General features: G+C 42.5%; 1 protein-coding gene across 4 annotated transcripts in view; it reads left to right on the top strand.

Moving 5' to 3' along the window:
* Nucleotides 1-22,515, top strand: part of RP1 (RP1 axonemal microtubule associated) — a 312,070-nt gene that overhangs the window by 229,186 nt on the left and 60,369 nt on the right. For all 4 annotated transcript variants that reach the window (XM_072151901.1, XM_072151900.1, XM_072151899.1 and 1 more), the window contains exon 47: nt 12,799-12,925. In XM_072151901.1, the coding sequence (XP_072008002.1) occupies nt 12,799-12,925 (127 nt within the window). The remainder of the gene's footprint in view (nt 1-12,798; nt 12,926-22,515) is intronic.

Here is a 22,515-nt window from a genome sequence, read left to right as displayed (position 1 = left end):
GGGGAGAATGTCGGACTCTATCCATGTGCATTGGTTCCTCTGCAGCTGTCACGGCAGACGTCGGACCCGTACTTGCACTTGTTTGAGACATTGCTCCTCAGAGCGCTCCATAAACTGGATATCTGAGACCACTCAGACTAGACGGCAGACAGGTACAGACAGAGCGTCTTCAGAGCTGCATCGTTCCAGGCTAGCTCACAGAGGCCAAAGTACAGAACTGAACTGCATAGTCACCAACAGATGAGTCCCCTTATGGGTTCAGCAGTGCAGTCCGCTGTAGCCGGGTCTTTTCTGTCCCATGCCATGGCCTTCCCAGTGAGGAGGCTGATGATAAATACCACCTGACAAATTGAGTCAGCATGAGCTCAATGTGCAGGGAGCACTAGGTGATAAAGCCCCTGCACAACTTGGGTTCCCCATCATACTTTGATGGCATGGAAAGTCTCAACCTGGGTTCAGTGGCAGGCAGGAGGAGTTACAGGAACCTGGTGCTGTTGCTGTAGCCATCATCTGCTGCAGCATGGCGGTAACTTGCCCCAGCTGTTGACCTTGCATGGCAATCTTCTGGGACTGCTGGACCACGACTATGGTAATATTAGCTAGTTCAGGAAGCGGAACCTTGGTGGGATCCATGACCGGATCTTACTGTCAGGCTCCAGGGGTAGTGGACCCACTGGACCACCGCGGACAATGAAGTAAGTTGACATCTGGGACCGGAATCTAAGTGGTACCCAGTTTTCACCAGAGCCTGTCGCACAGCGGGTTGGCCTTGATGCTGCGTGGTACCACCAGGTTGTTCCACAAGTGTCCGCAGAGGCAGCCAAGGGGAGGTACACAGACGTTAGGCAGGATTGTAGTCTGGAGCACCTGTGACAGGGGTGGTTATTCAAAAAGCGCACACCAACATTTACTCAGGTCACTTTCAATAGATGCAACTAAGTTTTGCAGCATTGTCCAGGATTTCTTTGGTTCTCCTTTGTAAGTGGTCTGTTTTTCTTAATTTTTCCCTTTTTATTTTACTGTCCTGCTTTTATGTATGTCTATTTCATCATTTTTGTAACCATTAAGCATTGTACCTTTTGCATATTAAAAATCCCTTTACGACATTTGACGTAATAGCAGTGTATGTTACAGCTGGCACCCATCTCTAGCATGTACATATACTTATATGAAGTAAGTGCTAGGGGGTACATATTGTGCCCCTTGGGCCGCGCATGTGTTATTTATAGGGTCAGAGATCCTGATGAATGTGGGTTCCCTGACAGAATTGGGTGCTGGGTGCTAGGGGAGTAGAATTTAGCATAAAGATACCATCTTGCGTTGGTGTGTGGGGCTTGATATACTAAATTTGAGGCTCTTTGCTGCAAGTGCACGCCGTGATGTAACTTGAGAGGCAGAGTTTTACTCAGCTGTCTGATATATCAAACTCTAAGTCAAACAAGTCCAAAATGCAGAGACAAATATAAAAAAAGACACACACAGATGTCCTGAATAAAGATAAATGACCCCCATGGAGTTCAAAGGATAGAACAACTGGAATCCATTTAACCTGCTCTCCTTAGTTTTTTTCTGATAAGAGTGTTTTTGTTGAAAAGAAAATGGCTGATAGGACTCCTTTCCTGACTAAAGACTTGAAGTAGGGCCACTTGTGATGGTAAAATCTGGGTCTTCTGGGTTTCCACTGTCAATAGAGATGATGCAGCACTTGCACAAACATCATGGTTCTTTTTTATCAGATTAGTATGTATCTTCTGTTTAATATGACACCAGAATTGTGTTTCTAGGTGCCAGGGTTCAGGAGATATAGGCGTTTGATGGGTGCCCCCCCCCCCCCCCTCCCAACCTGTCAGCTCAGGGCAGAATATAGAAGAAGCTGCTGGAGACTTTTACCTTCATTTTGCTGAAGTACATGCACCCTCTCCATCTGTAGCCGAACCCGGGAAAGTGTGACTGAATGATGCTGTAAAAATTTATAACACATTTTGGTAAAATTTACTACAAATTATTATTTCCCATTTGTAGTCAATTATTGGCAAAAATATAGAAAAAAATATGTAATTAATGAAACTATCCAATCAAGTCAAAGTCTCACATGCCATGAAAGAAAGCAAAGTAAAAATTGTTCTGTATATTGTATTGTAGCTTTTTCAAAGGTATCATAATTTAAAGAAGTGCATGGCAGAACGTCAAATATCAAGTCACTCCAAAAAAACAATGACCTGGTCATACGCGGAGCTGATAAGGGAGGCAGTATTGTAATCCTCACGCTCACCGCGTATCACCAAGAGGCCACTCGCATCCTGGGTGATACCAAATACTATAAAAAGATCACCACCAGAGACCCCCTTTCGGAGATACAAAAAAAGATCAAGACCTTTTTGGACATATCTTTAAAAAGAGGTTTAATTACAAAGGATGAATTAACCTTTCTCTATATTCCCTTCCCATCCACAGCATATTTCTATTTCCTACCTAAGGTCCATAAAAACGAGGAGAAACCCCCAGGGAGGCCCATTATCTCTGGTATTGGATCTCTCACTAGTAATATTTCACATTTTTTAGACTTGCATCTTCAAAAATACGTTACCAGTCTTCCGAGCTATCTCAAAGACTCCGATCAGCTTATCGGAGAATTATATGAAATGGCCTGGAAGGATAATATCATTTTTATCACTATGGACGTCAATGCCTTATACTCTAATATTAACCACCTTATAGGCATCAAATGTGTTAAACTCTTCCTAGACAAGGACCCTCTTCTTTCGGAAGATAAAAAAACCTTCTTATTAGATTGCCTTAAGCTTGTTCTCGAGAATAACTATTTTACTTATGGGAAAGATCTCTACCACCAGGAATTAGGTACGGCAATGGGCACGAAAGTAGCACCTACATATGCTAATCTCTTTATGGGAGCCTTCGAAGAAAATTTCATTTCGAACACCAACAATCCCTTTGCCCCCTATATCATTAAATATAAAAGATATATCGACGACCTCTTCTTCCTGTGGATGGGACCCAAAGAAAAGATAGTGGAGTTTTTTAACTACATCAACTGTAACGAATGGGGTATCTCTTTCACCCTGGAAATGAATGAGAAACAGATTACCTTCTTAGATCTCGAAGTATATCATGAAGACCATACATTCAAAACTAAAACCCATTTTAAGAAAGTTGATTCTAATAACTATCTGGAATATTCGAGTGCGCATTATAAGAAATGGATTAGAAATGTGCCCTATTCACAATATAAGAGAATAAGGAAAAATTGCACAAGTGTCACCTCCTTCAATGAACAAGCGGAAATCCTCCGAAAACGTTTTGAAGAAAAAGGGTACCCTAAAGATCTCTTGAAGAATGCATATCAGAAAGCGAAGCCTTTGAAACAAATTGAGTGCATATCTAGGGATGGACACACTAAGAAAAATAATACCAATTCGAAACAAAATCAATACGAAACTAATTTTATCACAAAATATAATGACAACTTTGGAGAAATACGCGACATTATACAGAAACACTGGCATATTCTAAAAAATGACTCTCTTCTGAAAGAATATCTTCCAGAGTGCCCAAAGTTAATCTATAGAAAATCAGCCACACTCTGGAACATTCTAGCTCCCAGTATTTTAAGACAACACAAAACTACATCCACAAGTGACCGAGGTACTGTCAAAAAATGCGGCAAACCGAGATGTTTATGCTGTATATCTATAAAAACAGGCTCAACATTCACATGCACTAATACAAAAGAGAAATTCAGTATAAAAACACAAATGTCCTGTCAGAGTCAATATATCATTTATCTAATAGAAACGATTTTGTAACACTTACATACTCACATGCCAGTCCTCCTCCCTCCTTTTCGCTACAGCACCGTTTCTGTCATACCTAGCCGCCTAGGAACCTACATCCGACACTCTTTTGATCCACATCGGCTTCCGTAGCCCTACTCTTTTAGATAGCAATTTTGACCCACATCCTCCTCCGTACTTGTAGTTCCTAGTAGTTCCTGAGCACCGGTCCCGTGAAGTCTATTCCTCTCATAAGTCCGGTACCGGATGTTTGTCGCATCATATGACGTTTATTTTTAATATATTTTTATATTTGTGATATATATTTATTCATTTAATTATATAGCATAGAGGTTTATATATCCATATATTTATGCATCTTTATATGTTTTTATGTCTGAATATAATTGATTTGTTTCCCATCCCCACTCTCATGTACAATCAACTTCATCCCGAACCGGATACGGCAACACGCTGTCCGCAGATATAAATTACACCGTGTACGTCGCACCAGCATTGGAACCAGATGAAGCGCTCAGCCCGAGCGCGAAACGCGTTGTTCATACTATAAAGATCCCCCCTCCCCCCCCCCCCGTTTTTATTTTATTTTATTCTACTGTTTGCATTGGTTTTATTGGTTTTTAATTAATACCAAATAAAATCTGAAAATCCATAGAGACTAGTCCTAGCGCCATTATATCACTCTACTGCACGCGCATCTTTGATGCGACATACTATCTATATTCTATCCGGAGTCGTGATTCCGAAGTAGGAGTAAGGACCGACACCGAGAACGAGGCTGCACGAGGACGCCATTGGTCTCCGCTATCTTTCAAAACGATTTCACAGAGTTGTGCCTGCCAGCACAACTCTATCAGGTTAGTAGTTCTACTACTATCCGTTTATGCCAATTGTTACTAAGGATATTGCACTATAGGAGCGCCCCATCTCCTTCTTCTTTCAAATATTGACCTGGACATTCAGGCACCAATGACCAACAGTCACGAGGGGGTTAACATTTAGAATGGACCTGCCTATGTGCTGTACTGACCATATGTTGGTCATAAAGGTCTTTATTTCTGCTGGTGAAGGATTTCCAGCTCTAGTAATCCCCGTCCAGACATCATTGATCAACAGTAAACTGGCTTTCTGAAAGCTCCTTAGATAAGGCTTTTTCAGGGTAAATACAATCAGTATTAGAAGACTGCAACCAATTTGTTGCGAGTTTATTACAATTTTTGAATGAATAATTCCCCAGAATTCAGGATGAGAAACGGGAAACTCCATAGCCCCCTCCCACCCAGCGGAGTGAACACCGGGTGCTTCATCTCTCCTCGCTGCATGACTTGGGTCATACATACGGAGACTTTGTATAAGGACATTATAAAGCAGCATTATTCTTTCATTATTCTCTATGATGTAATACGTTTTAACAAACATTTTACAAACCTCCAGGGTGTACTTAAAACAAAAAAAAAATTTCTCTCTCGGAAGGTAGGACTGTTTTTCTAGACAGTACGGCTTCCATTACTAAAGCTTATCACCGTGGGGAAGGTATTTTCCAGCAGAGATCACACATCTAGTAATGGGCAAACTGTTAGTAATGAAGTCAAATTGAAAGAAATAAGAGCAGAATTGATAGTGTTTATACTGCCACCCCTGGCATGTTCCTTTTGTGATGTTATATATAATGAGAACAACAAGTGCGGCTGCTAAGAGCTCACAAATGTTTATGTGCTCCTAAATAAAATAATTCACAGAGGTCTGTGGATTAAAGCGGTCGGGAGGATAAGATCTCGGATTATTAGGAGCAGAGATTTGTTTCTTATAAATAAGATAATCAACACATGTCGCCTTGTCTAATAAAATTAACACTCCACAGATATGTTTTAACATGCTGATAGCGATGGCATGACAGATACTTTACTACAGCAATTTATAAGATGGGGTAAAAAGTCCATATATAGGGTTAAAAAAATGTGGTGCTACTGTATGAAAAACACTATTTTTAAGGGAGAACTGCTCTCATTAAAATAATTACCCAGTTTTTAAGTTTCATGTTTAGGCCTCACGCACACAATGCACATACATAATGGGGACCATGATCTGGCCACACAGTTTTTAGCCAACAGACGGTCCCCATAGACGTCCATGGCACCCGCCCACAGTGAAGTGAGCACGCGCTATTTCACCATCAGGGGCATAACTACAGGCGTGGCAGCAAAAGCAGCCGCTTTGGGACACGGATTGTCAGGGGGCCCTGGCATCCGACCTGACACACTAAAGAATGCAGAATGTGCACCATCAATCAATTCTAAAACAGCAGCAATCTTAGCCACTGCACATTGCACAGCATAATAAGTATATAAGAGAGCACGTCATCCACAGTACACAGCATGAATAAGCAGCTCAGATAAATGTCAGGGGAGAGGTAGGGGATAGCAGAATTATAGGACTAGGGATCTCTCATCTCTAATTCTTGCTGTATACTCCGCCATGTAGTCAGCAGCTACTGGGACAGATCTGTGTGTAAATGTACATATCAGTGTATAAATGTGTGTGCATAAGTATATATACAAATATCTTATGAAGGGGTAAAGGGGCCAAATTCAGAATTCTGTTATGGGGCCCTGCCTCTCCTAGTTACACCCCTGCTCACCCTGACCATGCCCTCAAAAATCTAGGGCACGTCCTATATTTTGCTGTATTACAGTGCCAGACACTTATCTTTCTATGGAGAGAGGAGGTATGATGAACACTTACCCCTCCTCTACCCTGCAGAGGAGGGGATATATTAATTCAATGTGAATCTGTCACCAGATTTTACCCCAATAAACTACCAGCCCCCTCATGTTGGAGATGAAATGTCCTTTCTAGAATGATACTAGAGTAATCTCTACCTTAATTCGAACCTCTCACGCATGTCTCCAGGACTTCTCCTGAGCTGCACCAATTCTCTGGAATGACCTTACCCGGACTCTCAGACTAATACCCACCCTCCAAAGTTTCAAACATGCTCTTAAAACCCATCTCTTTAGGCAGGCCTATCACACTCGTTAACTGCATGAAATGTCAAATCTCTTTACTGATCCTTCTCGTGTTGGTTATCCGGCAAACACCAGATATATACCAAGCTCCGGGCTTGATGTAATCTGAAAGAGGAGATGCTTATAGCTGATATGACACCAGCATTTTTCTAGGTATTATAGAACTGAAGACAGGAGTGTCTGAAGTACTATAGAACCGAAGATAGGGGCGACACTCCCCCGGAGCTTCTAAACTTGACTTATCTTAGGCAGATATGACTCTTTTCAGCTCATATTCACATGCCTTTGGAGGAGATTTTTTATAGGTAAACAATCAAGATTGCACATAAAGGAGGCAATTCTAATTAAGGAAATTTCATATCCTACCTGAGGGGACTAGTAGTTTAATGGGTTACAACCTGGTAACAGTCCCTTTAAACTTGTGTTCACTGCTAGGTAGACATGTGGGAACCTCCCTTTTGATGCTTCTCTCCCATTTGCCTTGCTCTTTATGGCACCCATTGTCCTCAAACAAGCAGGGCCTGTTCTGTTGCTTCCTAGCGACTATGAGAGCAGATCTCCCCAAGCCTAGGAATAACCCTGTTCCTTGATTGTTAATGGAGCAGATTGAAAAGTTAAAGGGGTATTCTCATCTGGGCACTCACATTTAGTTTCACTAATCTTCCATTTATAAACATTTCTTCAATTGGATGTTATTAAAAAAAATGTTCCTGTGTGAAGATAATTTCCTATAAACATAGCCATGTTGTCCCTTAGAAACGAGATGGCTTCCTCGGTTACGACCACCTCACACTCTGACAGCGGTGGCCAGACATGCGCTATAGAGTCCTGCCGGACCACCAGGATTCAGCAATCATTACTACAGTACGGGTGTAGGACCTGCAGTAACTCCCGGACATTTCATATACAAAAACTTTTTGTTTATCTGTGCAATCTCTCAGGCAGAGGTGGCCGTATCCGGGGAAGCTATCTCGTTTCTAAGGGATAAAATGACTACATTTATCTTCACACAGGAACATTTTTTTTAATAACATCTAATTGAAGAAATGTTTATATATGGCAGATTTATCAAACTGAAATGTAAATGCCCAGACGAGAATACCCCTTTAAACTCTATCATGCGCTTTGGTGAACTAGTGGTTAACATAATCTCTTCAATACAAATGTCTTTTCCACTTGGCAACCTTGGATTTCGTTTCAAAATCCCCCCAAGATCTGGTGCTATAGTTTTAGGTAGGGATACAATATGTACCTGAGAATGGTTGTAACTGTTGGTTTCGTTCTGACAACCTTTACCCCGGAGTGTAGCTAACCATAACCTAAATGACTACTTATAGTTGTATCCTGTAATGCCTTTCTGGTTACCTTTCTGTTCTGTCACTAGTCCTGGTTTTTGCCTCTGTGTTCATTCTGTAGTTAAAGGGGTTTTTCCACAAACTAAAGTTAGCCCCTAAAGATAGCGCATAACTTGCTGAGACCCCCACAGATCACGAAAACAAGGGGTCCGATGGGGTCCCTGGTACCTCTGTCGGACCCCTCGTCACTCCACCAGACTAATGGAGCAGACGACCACGCATGACCGTACTGCTCCATTAATCTCTAATGGCAATTGCACTGAGACCCCCACTGATAAGCAAGTTATGCGTTATCCCGTGGATAGGGCCTAACTTTAGTTTGTGGGAAAACCCACGTGGAAATATACTAGCAGAAACAAGAAATAAAAACTAGCTTTGCTCTTCTCACCAACAGTGTGCATCTGGTCTTGCATCTTAGATCTTAGATTTTTATAACCTTGATTTCCAAAAAATGTAATTTCAATGAGCCTGCGGAGCTCTGGGGGCGTCACCAGACCACGCCCCCGGCAGCCCTTTCTACCATTTCCTCCAGCCGAGCTTTTCAGCTGGTGACATCACCTGACACTTGGCATTTCCTGCGCATGCACCAGGGCTCTTCATTGTGCAGCCTGGCTTCTGACCACACATGTCCTGGAATTTGCAATTCCTGGGTGACGTCAACAACTGTAGGAAAGGGCCGGAGGAAGAAGTAGATTGGGTGAAATGGCTGATGGGGTTGTGCATATAAATGAGACGACAGAGCGTGGAGGGGCTCTGGTGATATCTCTCAGAGCCCCTCAAGCTCATTAGCAAATTTTTAATAGTTAAAATAGTTAATTTTTTTTAGAAACAAGGCTATAAAAAAGAAATATAAGACATGATGCAGACAAAGGGTGAGAAAAACAGCTTGTAAGTGATGTTATTTAAATCCCTGTTTCTGCTAGTAGATTTTTCATAAGAGTCCAGTTGGAAATTCTACTTAATGAACAACTACTTACCACTTACCATGTGTATGCAAAAATCTGAAGTTAAAAGGGTTGCCCCTTCATGTTTTTGTAATGTGTGTGTAAGTGTGTGTGTAAGTGTGTGTGTAAGGGTGGGCGGAGGGGCAGGAAATTGGGTAATTTATAAATATACAGGCAGTCCCCGGGTTATGTACAAGATAGGTTCTGTAAGTTTGTTCTTAAGTTGAATTTGTATGTAAGTCGGAACTGTATATTTCATAATTGTAGATCCAGACAAATGTTTTTTGGTCTCTGTGACAATTGGATTTTAAAAATGTTGGGTTGTCATAAGAACCAGAATGAACAATAAAGCTTAAAGGGGTATTCCGGGAATATGGACGTCTGACACAAAAACCCATAATGCTTTAAATAAATGAATGTTTTAATGTCATTAGTCACAAAATGGAGCTTAAATGGTTTGATTTTATGATTCACAAAATTTTATGGTCTCTCTAAAGTTATCACCAAGATGGCTGCCACTGGAAACTACAAGTTCCTTTAGATCCTTTAGTTCTCAGTAACTCCTCCTCCCTCTTATTCTCTACTCCCAGTGATGATGTAACAGGTTTTCTTGCTCTGTACCATAGTAATGATGTGTAACTGCCATCATCAAAACACTGACCATACTGGATGCAGTGCAACCAACCGACTACAGCCAACCAAAGTGATGATCACATGACCTGCCCAGGCAGGTGCAGGACATGTGATGTGGACATGTGACCAGCGGCCATCTTCTGTCCCGTCTATGCTCTGCAACGGACCGCACGGAGGAAATTAACGGACTGATTAAAGGGCCGGTAGCATTTTAATTCTTCATTACAGTCTATGTCACCAGCATTTACTGCTAACGGGAGCAAAATTTTCAATAACAACTAATTACATATAAGCTTATATTTTACTGACTCATTTGTATATGAATTATTCTGATTCCTGGAATACCCCTTTAAGTGCAGACACCTTTGATAACTGTTATAGCTCTTTATTGTAGCCCAGGGTTAAAGTACAGTAAGTTACCAACATCCAGAGGTCCGTTTGTAACTAGGGGTCGTCTGTAAGTCGGGTGTTCTTAAGTAGGGGACCGCCTGTACATCCATCAAAAGTTCTGCACTGCGTCATTCCTGTCTATAAATTATCAGAATATGGAGGGTCATGTGATCCTAACATAACCTATCATAACCAATTTCTCATCCATGAATACAAAGTCCTGGAAGGTAAATGGTCATGGACAGTTAGGATGACATGGCCCTCCACCTCCTTCCATTTTATGTACAGGAATAGCAACTGATAAAAGACATAAAATAAAGGTAAAGCACATTCCTGAACCTGGAGCCTTTACATATCAAAAAAATCAATGCAGAACTGAGATCTGCTGTGCCTCCCTACCCCTCCGTGGATAAAGAAGTTATTTGCCTGCAGTAGCTTGTTGTAGGTCTCCTCCCGTTGCTGTCATTTGCCGACAGGAAGTAAGTGCGTACCAGTGAGAGCTCCATCCTGCAAGCCTGGGGGAGGGGGCTAGAGGTAGGGAACAGAGAACAGAGAAGACCTCAGCTCCACAGCCTCAGGCAAGATGGCTCCCGACCCTAATTCAGAAGATTCAGGGTCGGAAACCAGGGGCAACTGGAGTTGTGTACACCAGGACTGATAGAGACAGCTCTAAAACATGATTCCTGCAGGTAGATCGGACTAAACTTCCAAAGTCTAAGGCTCTCTTTTGAATTCCTACTTTATTATGTTTCCCATAAAACATATAGAAACATATATACATATAGACGCATAAACCCGCAAAGGTCAAGCTGACATACAATCCGAAATGTAAACCAAGACAGTTACACGGACGAGAAAAAAATACATAGAAATGCCTGTGGCAATTAGTCAAGCCAGATCAAAATTCATCCTGTACATATATGGTTAAAAGTAGAAACTAAAGTGCAAGGAAGAAATGAAAATAAAAGCCGTATTCATCAAAAACAATACAAAGGGTAGGAACCTCTTCAAGTTATTTTAGAAGTAAGCTTTTAGTGGACTGTTAACGTAAGACAACTATATAATAAGTGGGATGAGTTCATGGAGTTAAAGTAAGGATGGAGATACAATTTCGAGAACAATGGACTAGGATGTTGGGTTATTTAGATAGATGGAGTCTGGAGAGACATAAGAGAGAAGGCATTTGTCTAAGTACACGTTATCAGAGTAGTCCACAACATACTATATGTATGATAGACTGTTCTCTTTTGATACCTTCTTCTCCAGCTATTCCCAGAGTCATTTGTGTTTCTATGAGGTGGTTCCAGAGCCCCTTCATGCTGCAGTTTCAGTGGCCGTTACACTGTCTTCCCTCACTGCTCCCTCAGCACTTCACTCCTCCCTCTGCCTGATGTAATCTCACTGCAGCAGAGGAAGTGGGAGGCGGGAAGTACCCCATGAACCCTGTATTAGCCTGTCAACCTACAGCATGGAGGGGCTCTGGTTACAGCCCCAGCATAATTTTAAAAGTTTATTGTAGAAGAAACAAGGCCATGGATAATAAATATAAGAAGATTACCACAGTCACTGTGCCTGGATCTGTGAGGAAGTGTTCCTGGTTTATCATGCTTAATTTTAATGGTAGAGTTCTACCATCTACCACCAAGATCAAGGATTGTAAACCAAGCACATTGACATACTGATGTGTGCCCCCTATGGCAGGTTCTGCTCTTCTTTTAGCTTCTTATGTACTGGGTTTTTAAAAAGACTCTTAAAACTATGCAAATTTGCTTAAGAAGAGCAGATCCTGCTAGAGGAGGCACACACCTGCATATCTGTGTATTTGGTTTACAATCCATGACCTGGTGGTAGATGTCCTTTAAAGGACACCTGTCATCAGGTCTGTGTCACTTGTCCTGTCACCTCTACCTGTTGGAGCAGCTCACAAGGATCCCATCCCAGCCTTTATCTAGTTATTTCATACATTAATCATCTATTCTTTATCATTTAAATGAGGCTGGTCACATGGTCAGAGGCAGTGATGTCACCCCTGTTACCCCTCCCCTCTCCTCCCCCTGCTCATGTCTGTGTGTAATGTATAGTAAAGCATTGCTGGTGTGTGTGCTGCATCTGCTGACATGCTGCATCCTCCTAATATACAGGTGAGAGACACAGACATCAGCTACACATGAATCTGACATGTTCTGCTGTAACATGGCTGCCTGGAGCTGCTGTATCTCTCCTAAACACACACACACACACAGGCTGCAGGGGGTATGGCCACCAGCACCAGGAAGCACATCATTATACAGCCTCACACCATTATTCATGCTGTCAGTCATGCACTGGGGGTGTGTCTGTGCCTCCCACTCATGAATAAGGTGGACAGCTTGAATATGCCAATGCTTCATTGGACATTTCACAGGTCATTTGCATACAGCTTTAGGACCTCATTGCTTAGGTTTACAGGCATGTAGAGGGACAATGAAGGGATAGAGGCAATGCTCTCTAATGGCAGGTTATGAAAATATATTTAGTTTAGGGGGGTTATTTTGCATGACGGGTTCTCTTTAAGCAATTAAATTGCAGGAGCTGATACTGAGTATATTTTTTATGGAATTACATTTTTGAAAGTATTTTTGTCCCTTCTATTGTGCAGGTGCAGTTGCAGCATGTACAAACTGGAGAAATTATAGAATTTCCATTTCTTCAAACACTGGGCAAAAAAGAAAATAACTTAGTTGCTGAACTACCTGTTTTGAAACCTTCTGGACCTTTCCTACAAGGTTTGTATAAGTGTATAAGTATGGTATAAGACTGGTTTATGTAACCAGACTTTATGTTATGCCCAGAAAGGGGGCAGTGGCTGAGATTAACAACTCTTCCTACTCCGGCGGCAATTGTCTGGTTGGATAAGAGTAGATCTGTTCAATCCATATACTGTTAGCTACTTCTACGTTACCAAGGAAAGGTGTCTCTTCAGTAGTTGAGTGTCAGTTCCAATGATAAAGATCCCTTGGGTTAATGATTTAAAGAACAGCCCTCTTATCTCGAATTAGGCCTTTAATTGTCATATTTTCGGAACAATAGTTCATGTGAATATAAGGAGTGTTGTAACATCTAATATATAAAGCTGAGTGTATGTATATGTGTGTGTATGTATGTACAGTATGTATGCCGGGTTAAGGGGATCTGTACCATTGCAATTACTATCACCAAATTTTGCACAGCTGCTCCCTGTGATTCACGAAAAATTTCACCCCCACGACCTTTACTAAATACACTTGTTAACCACCATATACAGGAGCCATTGTCTGCTACTTGCTGTGGCAGTTAGATGCTGAGCCATGATTGGTTACTACTTTGCCACAGGTCATTAATAGGAGCTCTGAGCTTTGATTGGTTACTATAGGCAATGAGTTTAAGACAACTTGTGTGAGGTAAGATGGATAGGGATAGAGACAGAGAGACAGACGGGGGAGTGAGTGAGAGACAGAGAAACAGGCAGGGAATGTGAGAGACAGGCAGAGAAAGTGAGTAAGTGAGTGAGAGACAGGGAGACAGGCAGGGAGAGTGAGTCAGTGAAAGAGAGACCGGCAGGGAGAGTGAGAGAGAGACAGGCAGGGAGAGTGAGAGACAGGTAGGAAGAGTGAGTGAGTGAGAGACAGGAAGACAGACAGGGAGAGTGAGTGAGAGACAGGCAGGCAGAGTGAGAGAAATAGAGATAGGCATGGAGAGTGAGTCAGTGAAAGAGAGACAGGGAGATTAAGAGACAGAGACAGACAGGGAAAGTGTGTGGTAATGATGAAAAAAGGATAAAAGGAAATCCGCACAGGCAACTTGGTAGAAGTTAAAAAAATATTCTTAGAGCTTTATTAGTTACATATTAAAAAATGTGACATCACGATAGAGAGAAGGCAAGTCATAGGTGAAAGTGTGTGACAGACAGGGAGAGTGAATGACAGATGGAGAGCCAGGCAGGGAGAGTGAGAGAAAGACAGACAGGGAGAGTGAGAGACAGGTAGGAGGAGTAAGTGATAGACACAGATACAGGCAAGGAGAGTGAGAGACAGGCAGGGAGAGTGAGTGTGAGACAGGCAAGGAAAAATAGATAGATATAAAATATTTTTTTGCTAACCGATTCTATTCTGTTATAGCTAAGAGCAGTTATTTACTATCCCGGGAAACGCCGGGTCCACAGCTTGTATTTTATAAAAGCAAATTGTTTATTTCTCCACTTTGACTTTTATCTTGCCCGCTTGTTCTTTCTTGATCTGCTTTTTCCTCTGAAAGATTGCTGAATTTCTTCTTGGTAGCAAAATAGATGGAAGCACACTGATCTTACTGATCTTATACGGAGAAGAGTGAGGTTTGGAGCAGGTCACAGCAGCCAGATCTCTACCCAATAGCAAAGACAAAAAATTTGCAGCAAAGACAGCAGAGGGGAAATATATTAAAAATTATCTCCATTTTGGGGAAAAGACAAATATAAATATATTGGGGGCGATTTATTAATCTGTCTACGATAGAATTCTGTCGTAGTTTGCACAAAAAAAGTGTCTGCACCACAATTAGAAAGAATTTTAGACAGTTTTCTGTCACAGCTGGACAAAGGGGCATGGCCTCGTGCCAAAAAGGTCAGTGCAACAAAAATACTGCTGACCGACAGAATTTTGTCCTAGCTTTCTGGCATAAAGTAAGCCAACTAATAGGCGGTGCAGAGTACGACTAGACAGACTTATACTGCACCAGATTTATCATCCAGCCCCAGACACTTGTATGAATCTGGTGCAGAATAAGACTGTCTAGTCTAACTCTGCACTGTCTAACCGTAGGACACTTTTTATAAATCTGCCCCATTGTATTTATTTTAAAATTATACTAATGTTAAGAGACAGAAAAATGAAAAAAAATGTTTTGCACTTTTGAAATAAGAATGTCCCATAATAATATCTAAGTTTTCCTTCAAAATTCTATGTGAAAGAAAAAGACTTAACTACTATCTTTGCTGATGGTTAAATCCTTTTATTGGCTAACTAAAATGGTTAATGATCATTGCTAGCTTTCAGGACTACTCAGGTCTCTTCATGAAACAGTAAAATCTGAGGAAATCTATTTGTACACAAAAGGAAATAGCAATACTGTGATAAATGAGACAAAGAAGAGTAAACAATTGTAGCAGTAATAAGAGAGCATAATATAGAGTGTGAATGTTTTATTGTCCACTGATTCAGATCTGGTCCTTGGCTTCCTTGACCCCACAAGGTTGAAGGGTCACATTCCTTAAAGGAAACCTACCACTTGAAGTGGCAGGTTTCAGATGGAAATACCGAGCACCAGCTCAGGGTGAGCTGGTGCCGGAGCTTATTTTTGTTAGTGTTTTAAACCGCTGTATTGCAGTTTAAAACACTTTTTAAACTTTATAGCCGGCGCAGGGAGGTACGCGCTCGGCGCTTACCATGTGCGCGACCGTGCTCGCGGCTACATAGGAAATGAAGGAGAGCCGTGCGCATGGTAAGCGCCGAGCGCGTACCTCCCTGCGCCGGCTATAAAGTTTAAAAAGTGTTTTTAACCGCAATACAGCGGTTTAAAACACTAACAAAAATAAGCTCCAGCACCAGCTCACCCTGAGCTGGTGCCCGGTATTTCCGTCAGAAACCTGCCACTACAAGTGATAGGTTTCCTTTAAAGGGGTTTTCCCACAAAAGAAAATTCTCACATCTCAATCCCCTAGTGAAGTTAACACAATAAAGATAATTTTAACCCCTTACTTTACAATGTTACTCAGTGTTATTGCTGTTTTAGCTTCTATCACTCTTTAGGCTGGTCAGTGTAAGATTCCAGGGTGTGGGCGGGGCCACTCTGAGCTGACACATTACTGTATTATCCATCTAGTTCTGTGGGGTGACCATGTGGTTAAATTATCAGGATACAGGTGTGTCACGGGTGCCTCTGTGACCTCCGTCCCCCGGCTTCTTACTTACCCCGTCCCGTTCCCACGCTGACTCCGGCAGCACGGCGCGCGTCCCCGCCTCCTAGGGCGCGCGCGCCACCTTTGACAAATTTAAAGGGCCAGTGCGCCACTAATTGGAGCTGGCTATTTTCACTAAAACTACTTAAGCCTGCCTCTTCCTGTATCTCTTGCCGGATCTTTGTGCCTCACAGCCTGAGAGAAAGCTTTACTGCGATTAGCCTGCGTTCCTGTGTATCCTGCGTTCCTGTGTATCCTGCGTTCCTGTGTCTCCTGTGTCCCTCCGTGTTCCTGTGTTACCTGAGCTCCTCCGTGTTTCCGTGTACCAGTGTTCCTCCGTGCTGCTTTTCTGTGTTCCCGTACCTCTCTGCTTGGATCTCCTGTTGATGACCCCGGATTGAACCCTGACGTTGCATCTCTGCCACCTGCCCTGACCCTGTGCCTGGACTTTGACCACGAGATTGATTTCCGTTCTTGTACCTCAACCTTAGCCGCCACTGCAGACAAGTCACGCCTGAGGAACAACCTGGTGGTACCACGCCGAAGCTTGTCTAACCCGCTTTGCGGCGGGCTCTGGTGAAAACCGGGTACCACTTAGACTCCGGTCCCAGGTAGTGGCTTGAGTCATCGTCTGCAGTGGTCCAGTGGATCCACTACCCGCAAGCCTGACAAGGTGTAAATAAACTTCCGTCTAGTACTAACACACTGACACATAGAGAGAGGGATGAGAAGATCAGACGCATGAGATTACATAGACACAGGCTGACATACTTTTACACTGTTACACTGTGAGCTCTGCTACATCTCACAGATATGTGCCTGCCTCCCCCTTCCCCCGGATAACTTATCTCCTTGTAGTTTGTAGTTTGCAGCCTCCCTCTCTCCTCACAATCAGGGATCAGTGAGTGTCTCTGAGCTCTGTGTAGGGGGCGTGACTACAACCACACAGCAGAGACAGACACTTTTCTGAGGGTGTCAAAATTTGCCATAAGATTATAGATTTAAACTCTTCTTTCTCTTTGAGATTTGAAAATTCCTTTTAATACCACATACCCCTCACGTTGTGGTCAGGGATGCAGAGATTTTATACCACCTCTTTTTTCCTTAATGTTATGATTAAGAGTTCATTCTGTTTCACCAACATAGAGCTCCCCATTAGGACAACTGGTACACTTTATTAGCTAGACCTCATAATGGGGCAGATTTATCAAGCAGTCTGAAAGTCAGAATATTTCCAATTGCCCATGGCAACCAATCACAGCTCCCCTTTAAAATATTCATGAGCACTGGTGAAATGAAAGCTGAGCTGTGATTGGTTGCCATGGGCAACTGGAAATATTCTGACTTTCAGACTGCTTGATAAATCTGCCCCAATGTGTTGTACAGGTGAAGTTAATGCGCATCTTGTTATCCTAATTGGAGTTTGGAATTGTTATCCTGTTAGTAGTCATTGGCGTGGGAATTCATTAAGACTGGTGCTTTAAATGCCGGTCTTAAAATTGCCCCCACCGGCGTTCTGGCACCCTTATCTATTAAGAGGCTCCAGTCTCTTAGTAAATACAGGAGAAATCTCTGTAGCTGAGACCAGGTCTGATCTGATTGAGTATTCTGCTATAGTACATCCAGTAGGCTGTTCACACCCCTGCACCCCCGCTCCCTATGCTGACACGTTCAAAGAGAAGGCAGCAAACTGTCGGGGAAGGCCTAATGAACCTGGACAAGTTTTTTTTACTTTTCTGATTAAAGGGAGATATACCTGTTACCATTGAATATTTTATCCCACATTTATTCAGGTGTTTGCACCAGTTTTCTGTCTGACTGTTTACTAGAAAGTTTCATAGTTTCATAGTTTCATAGTTTCTACGGTTGAAAAAAGACACTCGTCCATCAAGTTCAACCAAGGAAGGGAAGGGATTGGATGAGGAAGGGATTTAGGGGAAACAATTCTATATAACATAACCATCTATGTTATTTAGGTGTAAAAAGGCATCTAGACCCTTCTTGAAGCTATCCGCTGTCCCTGCTGTGACCAGCGCCTGAGGCAGGCTATTCCACAGATTGACCGTTCTCATAGTAAAAAAGCCCTGTCGCCTCCGGTGATTAAACCTTGATTTCTCCAAACGGAGACAGTGCCCCCTCGTCTTTTGATTTGATCTAATCTGAAACAACTTCCCACCATATTTTTTGTATGGACCATTCATATATTTAAATAAATTAATCATGTCCCCTCGTAGTCGTCTCTTTTCCAGACTAAATAAATCTAGTTGTTTTAATCTTTCCTCATAACTGAGACCCTCCATACCCCTTATCATTTTTGTGGCTCTACGTTGAACCCTCTCCAGCTCCAGGGCATCCTTTTTATGGACCGGTGCCCAGAACTGGACAGCATATTCCAGGTGTGGCCGAACCAGTGCCTTGTATAGTGGTAATATTACATCCCTATCACGAGAGTCCATACCACTTTTGATACATGACAAGATCCTACTGGCTTTAGAGGCAGCTGATTGACATTGCATGCTGTTATTCAATTTGTGATCTACTAGTACCCCCAGGTCCTTCTCAACAAGGGACTCACCCAGATTTACTCCCCCAAGGACATATTTTGCCTTTGGATTATTGGCCCCCAGGTGCATAACCTTACATTTATCCACATTAAACCTCATTTGCCAAGTGGATGACCAAACATTCAGTTTGTCCAAGTCACCCTGCAGCCTATGAACATCCTCCATAGACTGTATTACACTACACAGTTTGGTGTCATCTGCAAAAATAGACACAGTGCTATTAATTCCTACCTCTATATCATTAATAAATATATTAAATAGTAGTGGGCCAAGCACAGAACCCTGGGGTACACCACTCATAACTGGTGACCATTCCGAGTAGGAATCATTGACCACAACTCTCTGGATACGATCCTTCAGCCAGTTTTCAATCCAATTGCAAATGATTTCTGCCAAACCAATAGCCCTAATTTTACCCATCAGGCGTCTATGAGGGACAGTGTCAAATGCCTTTGCAAAGTCCAAGAACACAATATCCACAGCTGCTCCTCCATCCATGCATCTGCTAACCTCTTCATAAAAGCAGATAAGGTTAGTTTGACAACTTCTATTCTTAGTAAACCCATGCTGGCTGTCACTTATTATACTATTTGATGTCACATACTCCAGTATGTAGTCTTTTACTAACCCTTCCAATACTTTCCCCACAATGGAAGTTAAGCTTACAGGCCTGTAATTGCCAGGCGAAGTTCTAGAGCCCTTTTTATATATTGGCACCACATTTGCCTTGCGCCAGTCACTTGGCACCACACCAGACATTACAGAATCCCTGAAGATTTTAGCCAGCGGTACAGCAATAACAGAACTGAGTTCTTTAAGAACTCTGGGGTGTAACCCGTCTGGTCCAGGAGCTTTGTACACATTGATTTTATTGAGCTTAGATTGGATAATGCCTACATTTAGCCAGCCTAGTATATCACAGGATCCATGACCCGCACTGACACCACCCAAGTCAGAAGTTCTCTCTTCTATTGTATAAACGGAGCTAAAAAACCTATTAAGTATCTCTGCCTTCTCCTGGTCTCCAGTCACCGATGCCCCATTTTCAGAATAAAGGGGTCCAACCTGTTGTGACCCATTTTTTTTTGCATTGATATACCTAAAAAATTTCTTGGGATTTGTTTTGCTATCTTTAGCTACCTGTCTTTCATTTTGTATTTTGGCTGATTTGATTTCTTTTTTACAGATTTTGGTAAGTTTTTTGTAAGTATTGAAAGCCTCAGGTGACCCGTCAGATTTATATTTTTTAAATGCCCTCTTTTTCTCATTAATTGCCCTTTTAACTGTAGCTGTAAGCCACGCAGGGTGTAATCTAGCCCGTCTATACTTGTTACCTATTGGAATAAATTTAGAAGTATAAAAACCCAGGATAGATTTGAATTTCTCCCATTTAACATTAGTATCACCATGTGACAGTATCTGATCCCAGTCTGTATCCTGTATTGCAGCCCTGAATTTTTGGAAATTAGCCCTCTTAAAATTCAAAGTTTTCGATTTTCCCACCTGTTTCTGCTTTTTAAAGTTTAAGAGGAAAATAATTATATTATGATCGCTGTTTCCAAGGGGTTCCCTGATACTGACATTTTGGACAGTCTCCTCATTGTTAGAAATCACAAGGTCCAACAATGCGTCACCTCTTGTGGGATCTTCTACAAGCTGCAACATAAAATTATCCTGTAGAAAGTTGATAAAATGTCTCCCCTTCATAGATGAAGACGAGCCCTGACCCCAATTTATATTTGGAAAGTTAAAGTCTCCCATTATCACTACGGTCCCCTCCTGTGCAGCCCGCTCCATCTGTTTATATAGGTGACCCTCTATTTCCTCAGAGATGTTAGGGGGTCTATAAATTACACCAAAAATAATTTTCTCAAAGCTCTCTTGGCTTTGAATTTCAACCCACAAAGTTTCTGCCTCCTCACACTCTGAGACCACTGACTCATTCACAATCGCTTTTAAGTCTCTTCTGACATACAGACATACACCACCTCCCCTCCTATTTGCCCTGTCTTTCCGAAAGAGTGTAAAACCTTGAATATTAACAACCCAATCATGCGATGCATCGAGCCATGTCTCTGCTACACCAACAACATCTAACTGTTCCTCTAATATCAGAGCCTCAAGCTCGCCCATTTTGCCTGAGATACTTCTGGCATTTGTGAACATACAATTTAATTTTCCACAGTTATTTATCTGATTTAAAGTAATTTTACTGGCACATATATCCTCACCACTGTTCTGCAACTTGTGGATCTCCTTATCCACTGCCTCAGGCCCCCATACACCGCCCACATCACCACCCACCAACATAATCTGCCCCCTCTCTGACCTGTCTACCCCTTCAGTGTCTTCCTTTCCCTCCTCCCCCGATCCTAGTTTAAATACTCCGCCACCCCTGCTAGGATCTTCTCCCCCAGCACAGCAGCCCCCCTTCCACTTAGGTGCAAGTTATCTGCAGAAAACAGCTTGTACCCCAGTGAAAAGTCAGCCCAATGCTCTAGGAACCCAAATCCCTCTGCTCTACACCAGGATCTGAGCCATGCATTTAACTCCCTGAGCTCCCGCTGTCTGCTCTGTGTAGCGCATGGCACAGGTAGGATTCCGGAGAATACTACCTTGGAGGTCCTTTCCTTAAGCTTTGAACCTAGTTCTTTAAAATTATTCTTCAGGCTCCTCCACCTACCATCTATTCTGTCATTGGTACCAACATGGACCACGACAGCTGGGTCATCCCCAGCCCCTCCCAGTAATTTATCCACCCTTTCCACCACATGCCGAACCCTGGCACCAGGGAGACAGCAAACCATTCGGTTGAGGCGGTCTTGGCGACAAATTATTCTATCCGTCTTCCTGATTATAGAGTCCCCTACAACCACTAGCTGCCTTGGCTTACCTGCACTCCCATCCACCCTACTACTAGCTGGTCTGCTCCCCCGGCTGTGAGGGAGAGCAGGATCCGCTAGGGCTGCCATTTCTGACACTGACGTCCTTACATCATTGCACAATTTTGCAATTTTGCTTGGATGTTCAGAGTCAGAGTTGGCCTTCCTTTTCTTTGACCCCTTCCTACCCCCTCTATTTACAGTAACCCAGCTACCCACCTGACCCTGCTGGCTTTCCTCTCCACCCTCCACTTCTACCCCGCTTATTGCTTGCTCAGTGAGCAGCATACTCCTCTCAAGATTGTCAATTGCTCGCAGCCGTGCAATATCTTCCTCCAGATCTCTAACACGAGCTTCTAGTAGAAAAATATGGGCACATCTGTCACAGTGGTATTCACCCTCGAACTCTTGCTCCAGCAGTGTATACATGCGGCAGAGTGTGCACTGGAGCATACCACCAATCTTGCTAGCCATATCCTAGTAACAAAACAGTGATAAGTATATAAATCAAGAGATATAAAATGTAGGTTACTTACAGTTCTGTGGACTTCTCTTTTTCAAACTCCGCTTTTTTCAACTCACTTAAGTTCACTAGCCACTTAGAATCACAAGCCAAAACTGAGCGAGCTCAAAAGTGAGTTGCTAGACCTTAACTTATCAGGTGTGAACACTAATCCCTCCTCCCAATTAGCAGACCAGGCAAAGAAAGGAAAAAAAAAATCTATTTAAATTGTGACACTAAGAAAAGTGCTATTACCTATATACTCAGTCCACAATCACCCAAACAACAGATTCACTCTTAACACACACAAAACTCCGCTTTTTTCAACTCACTTAAGTTCACTAGCCACTTAGAATCACAAGCCAAAACTGAGCGAGCTCAAAAGTGAGTTGCTAGACCTTAACTTATCAGGTGTGAACACTAATCCCTCCTCCCAATTAGCAGACCAGGCAAAGAA

This window comes from Engystomops pustulosus, chromosome 5 (assembly GCF_040894005.1).
Source record: "Engystomops pustulosus chromosome 5, aEngPut4.maternal, whole genome shotgun sequence".
Taxonomy (NCBI): Eukaryota; Metazoa; Chordata; class Amphibia; order Anura; family Leptodactylidae; genus Engystomops; species Engystomops pustulosus.
Note: the sequence above shows the minus strand (reverse complement) of the source record. Positions and strands in the feature narration are given on the sequence as shown.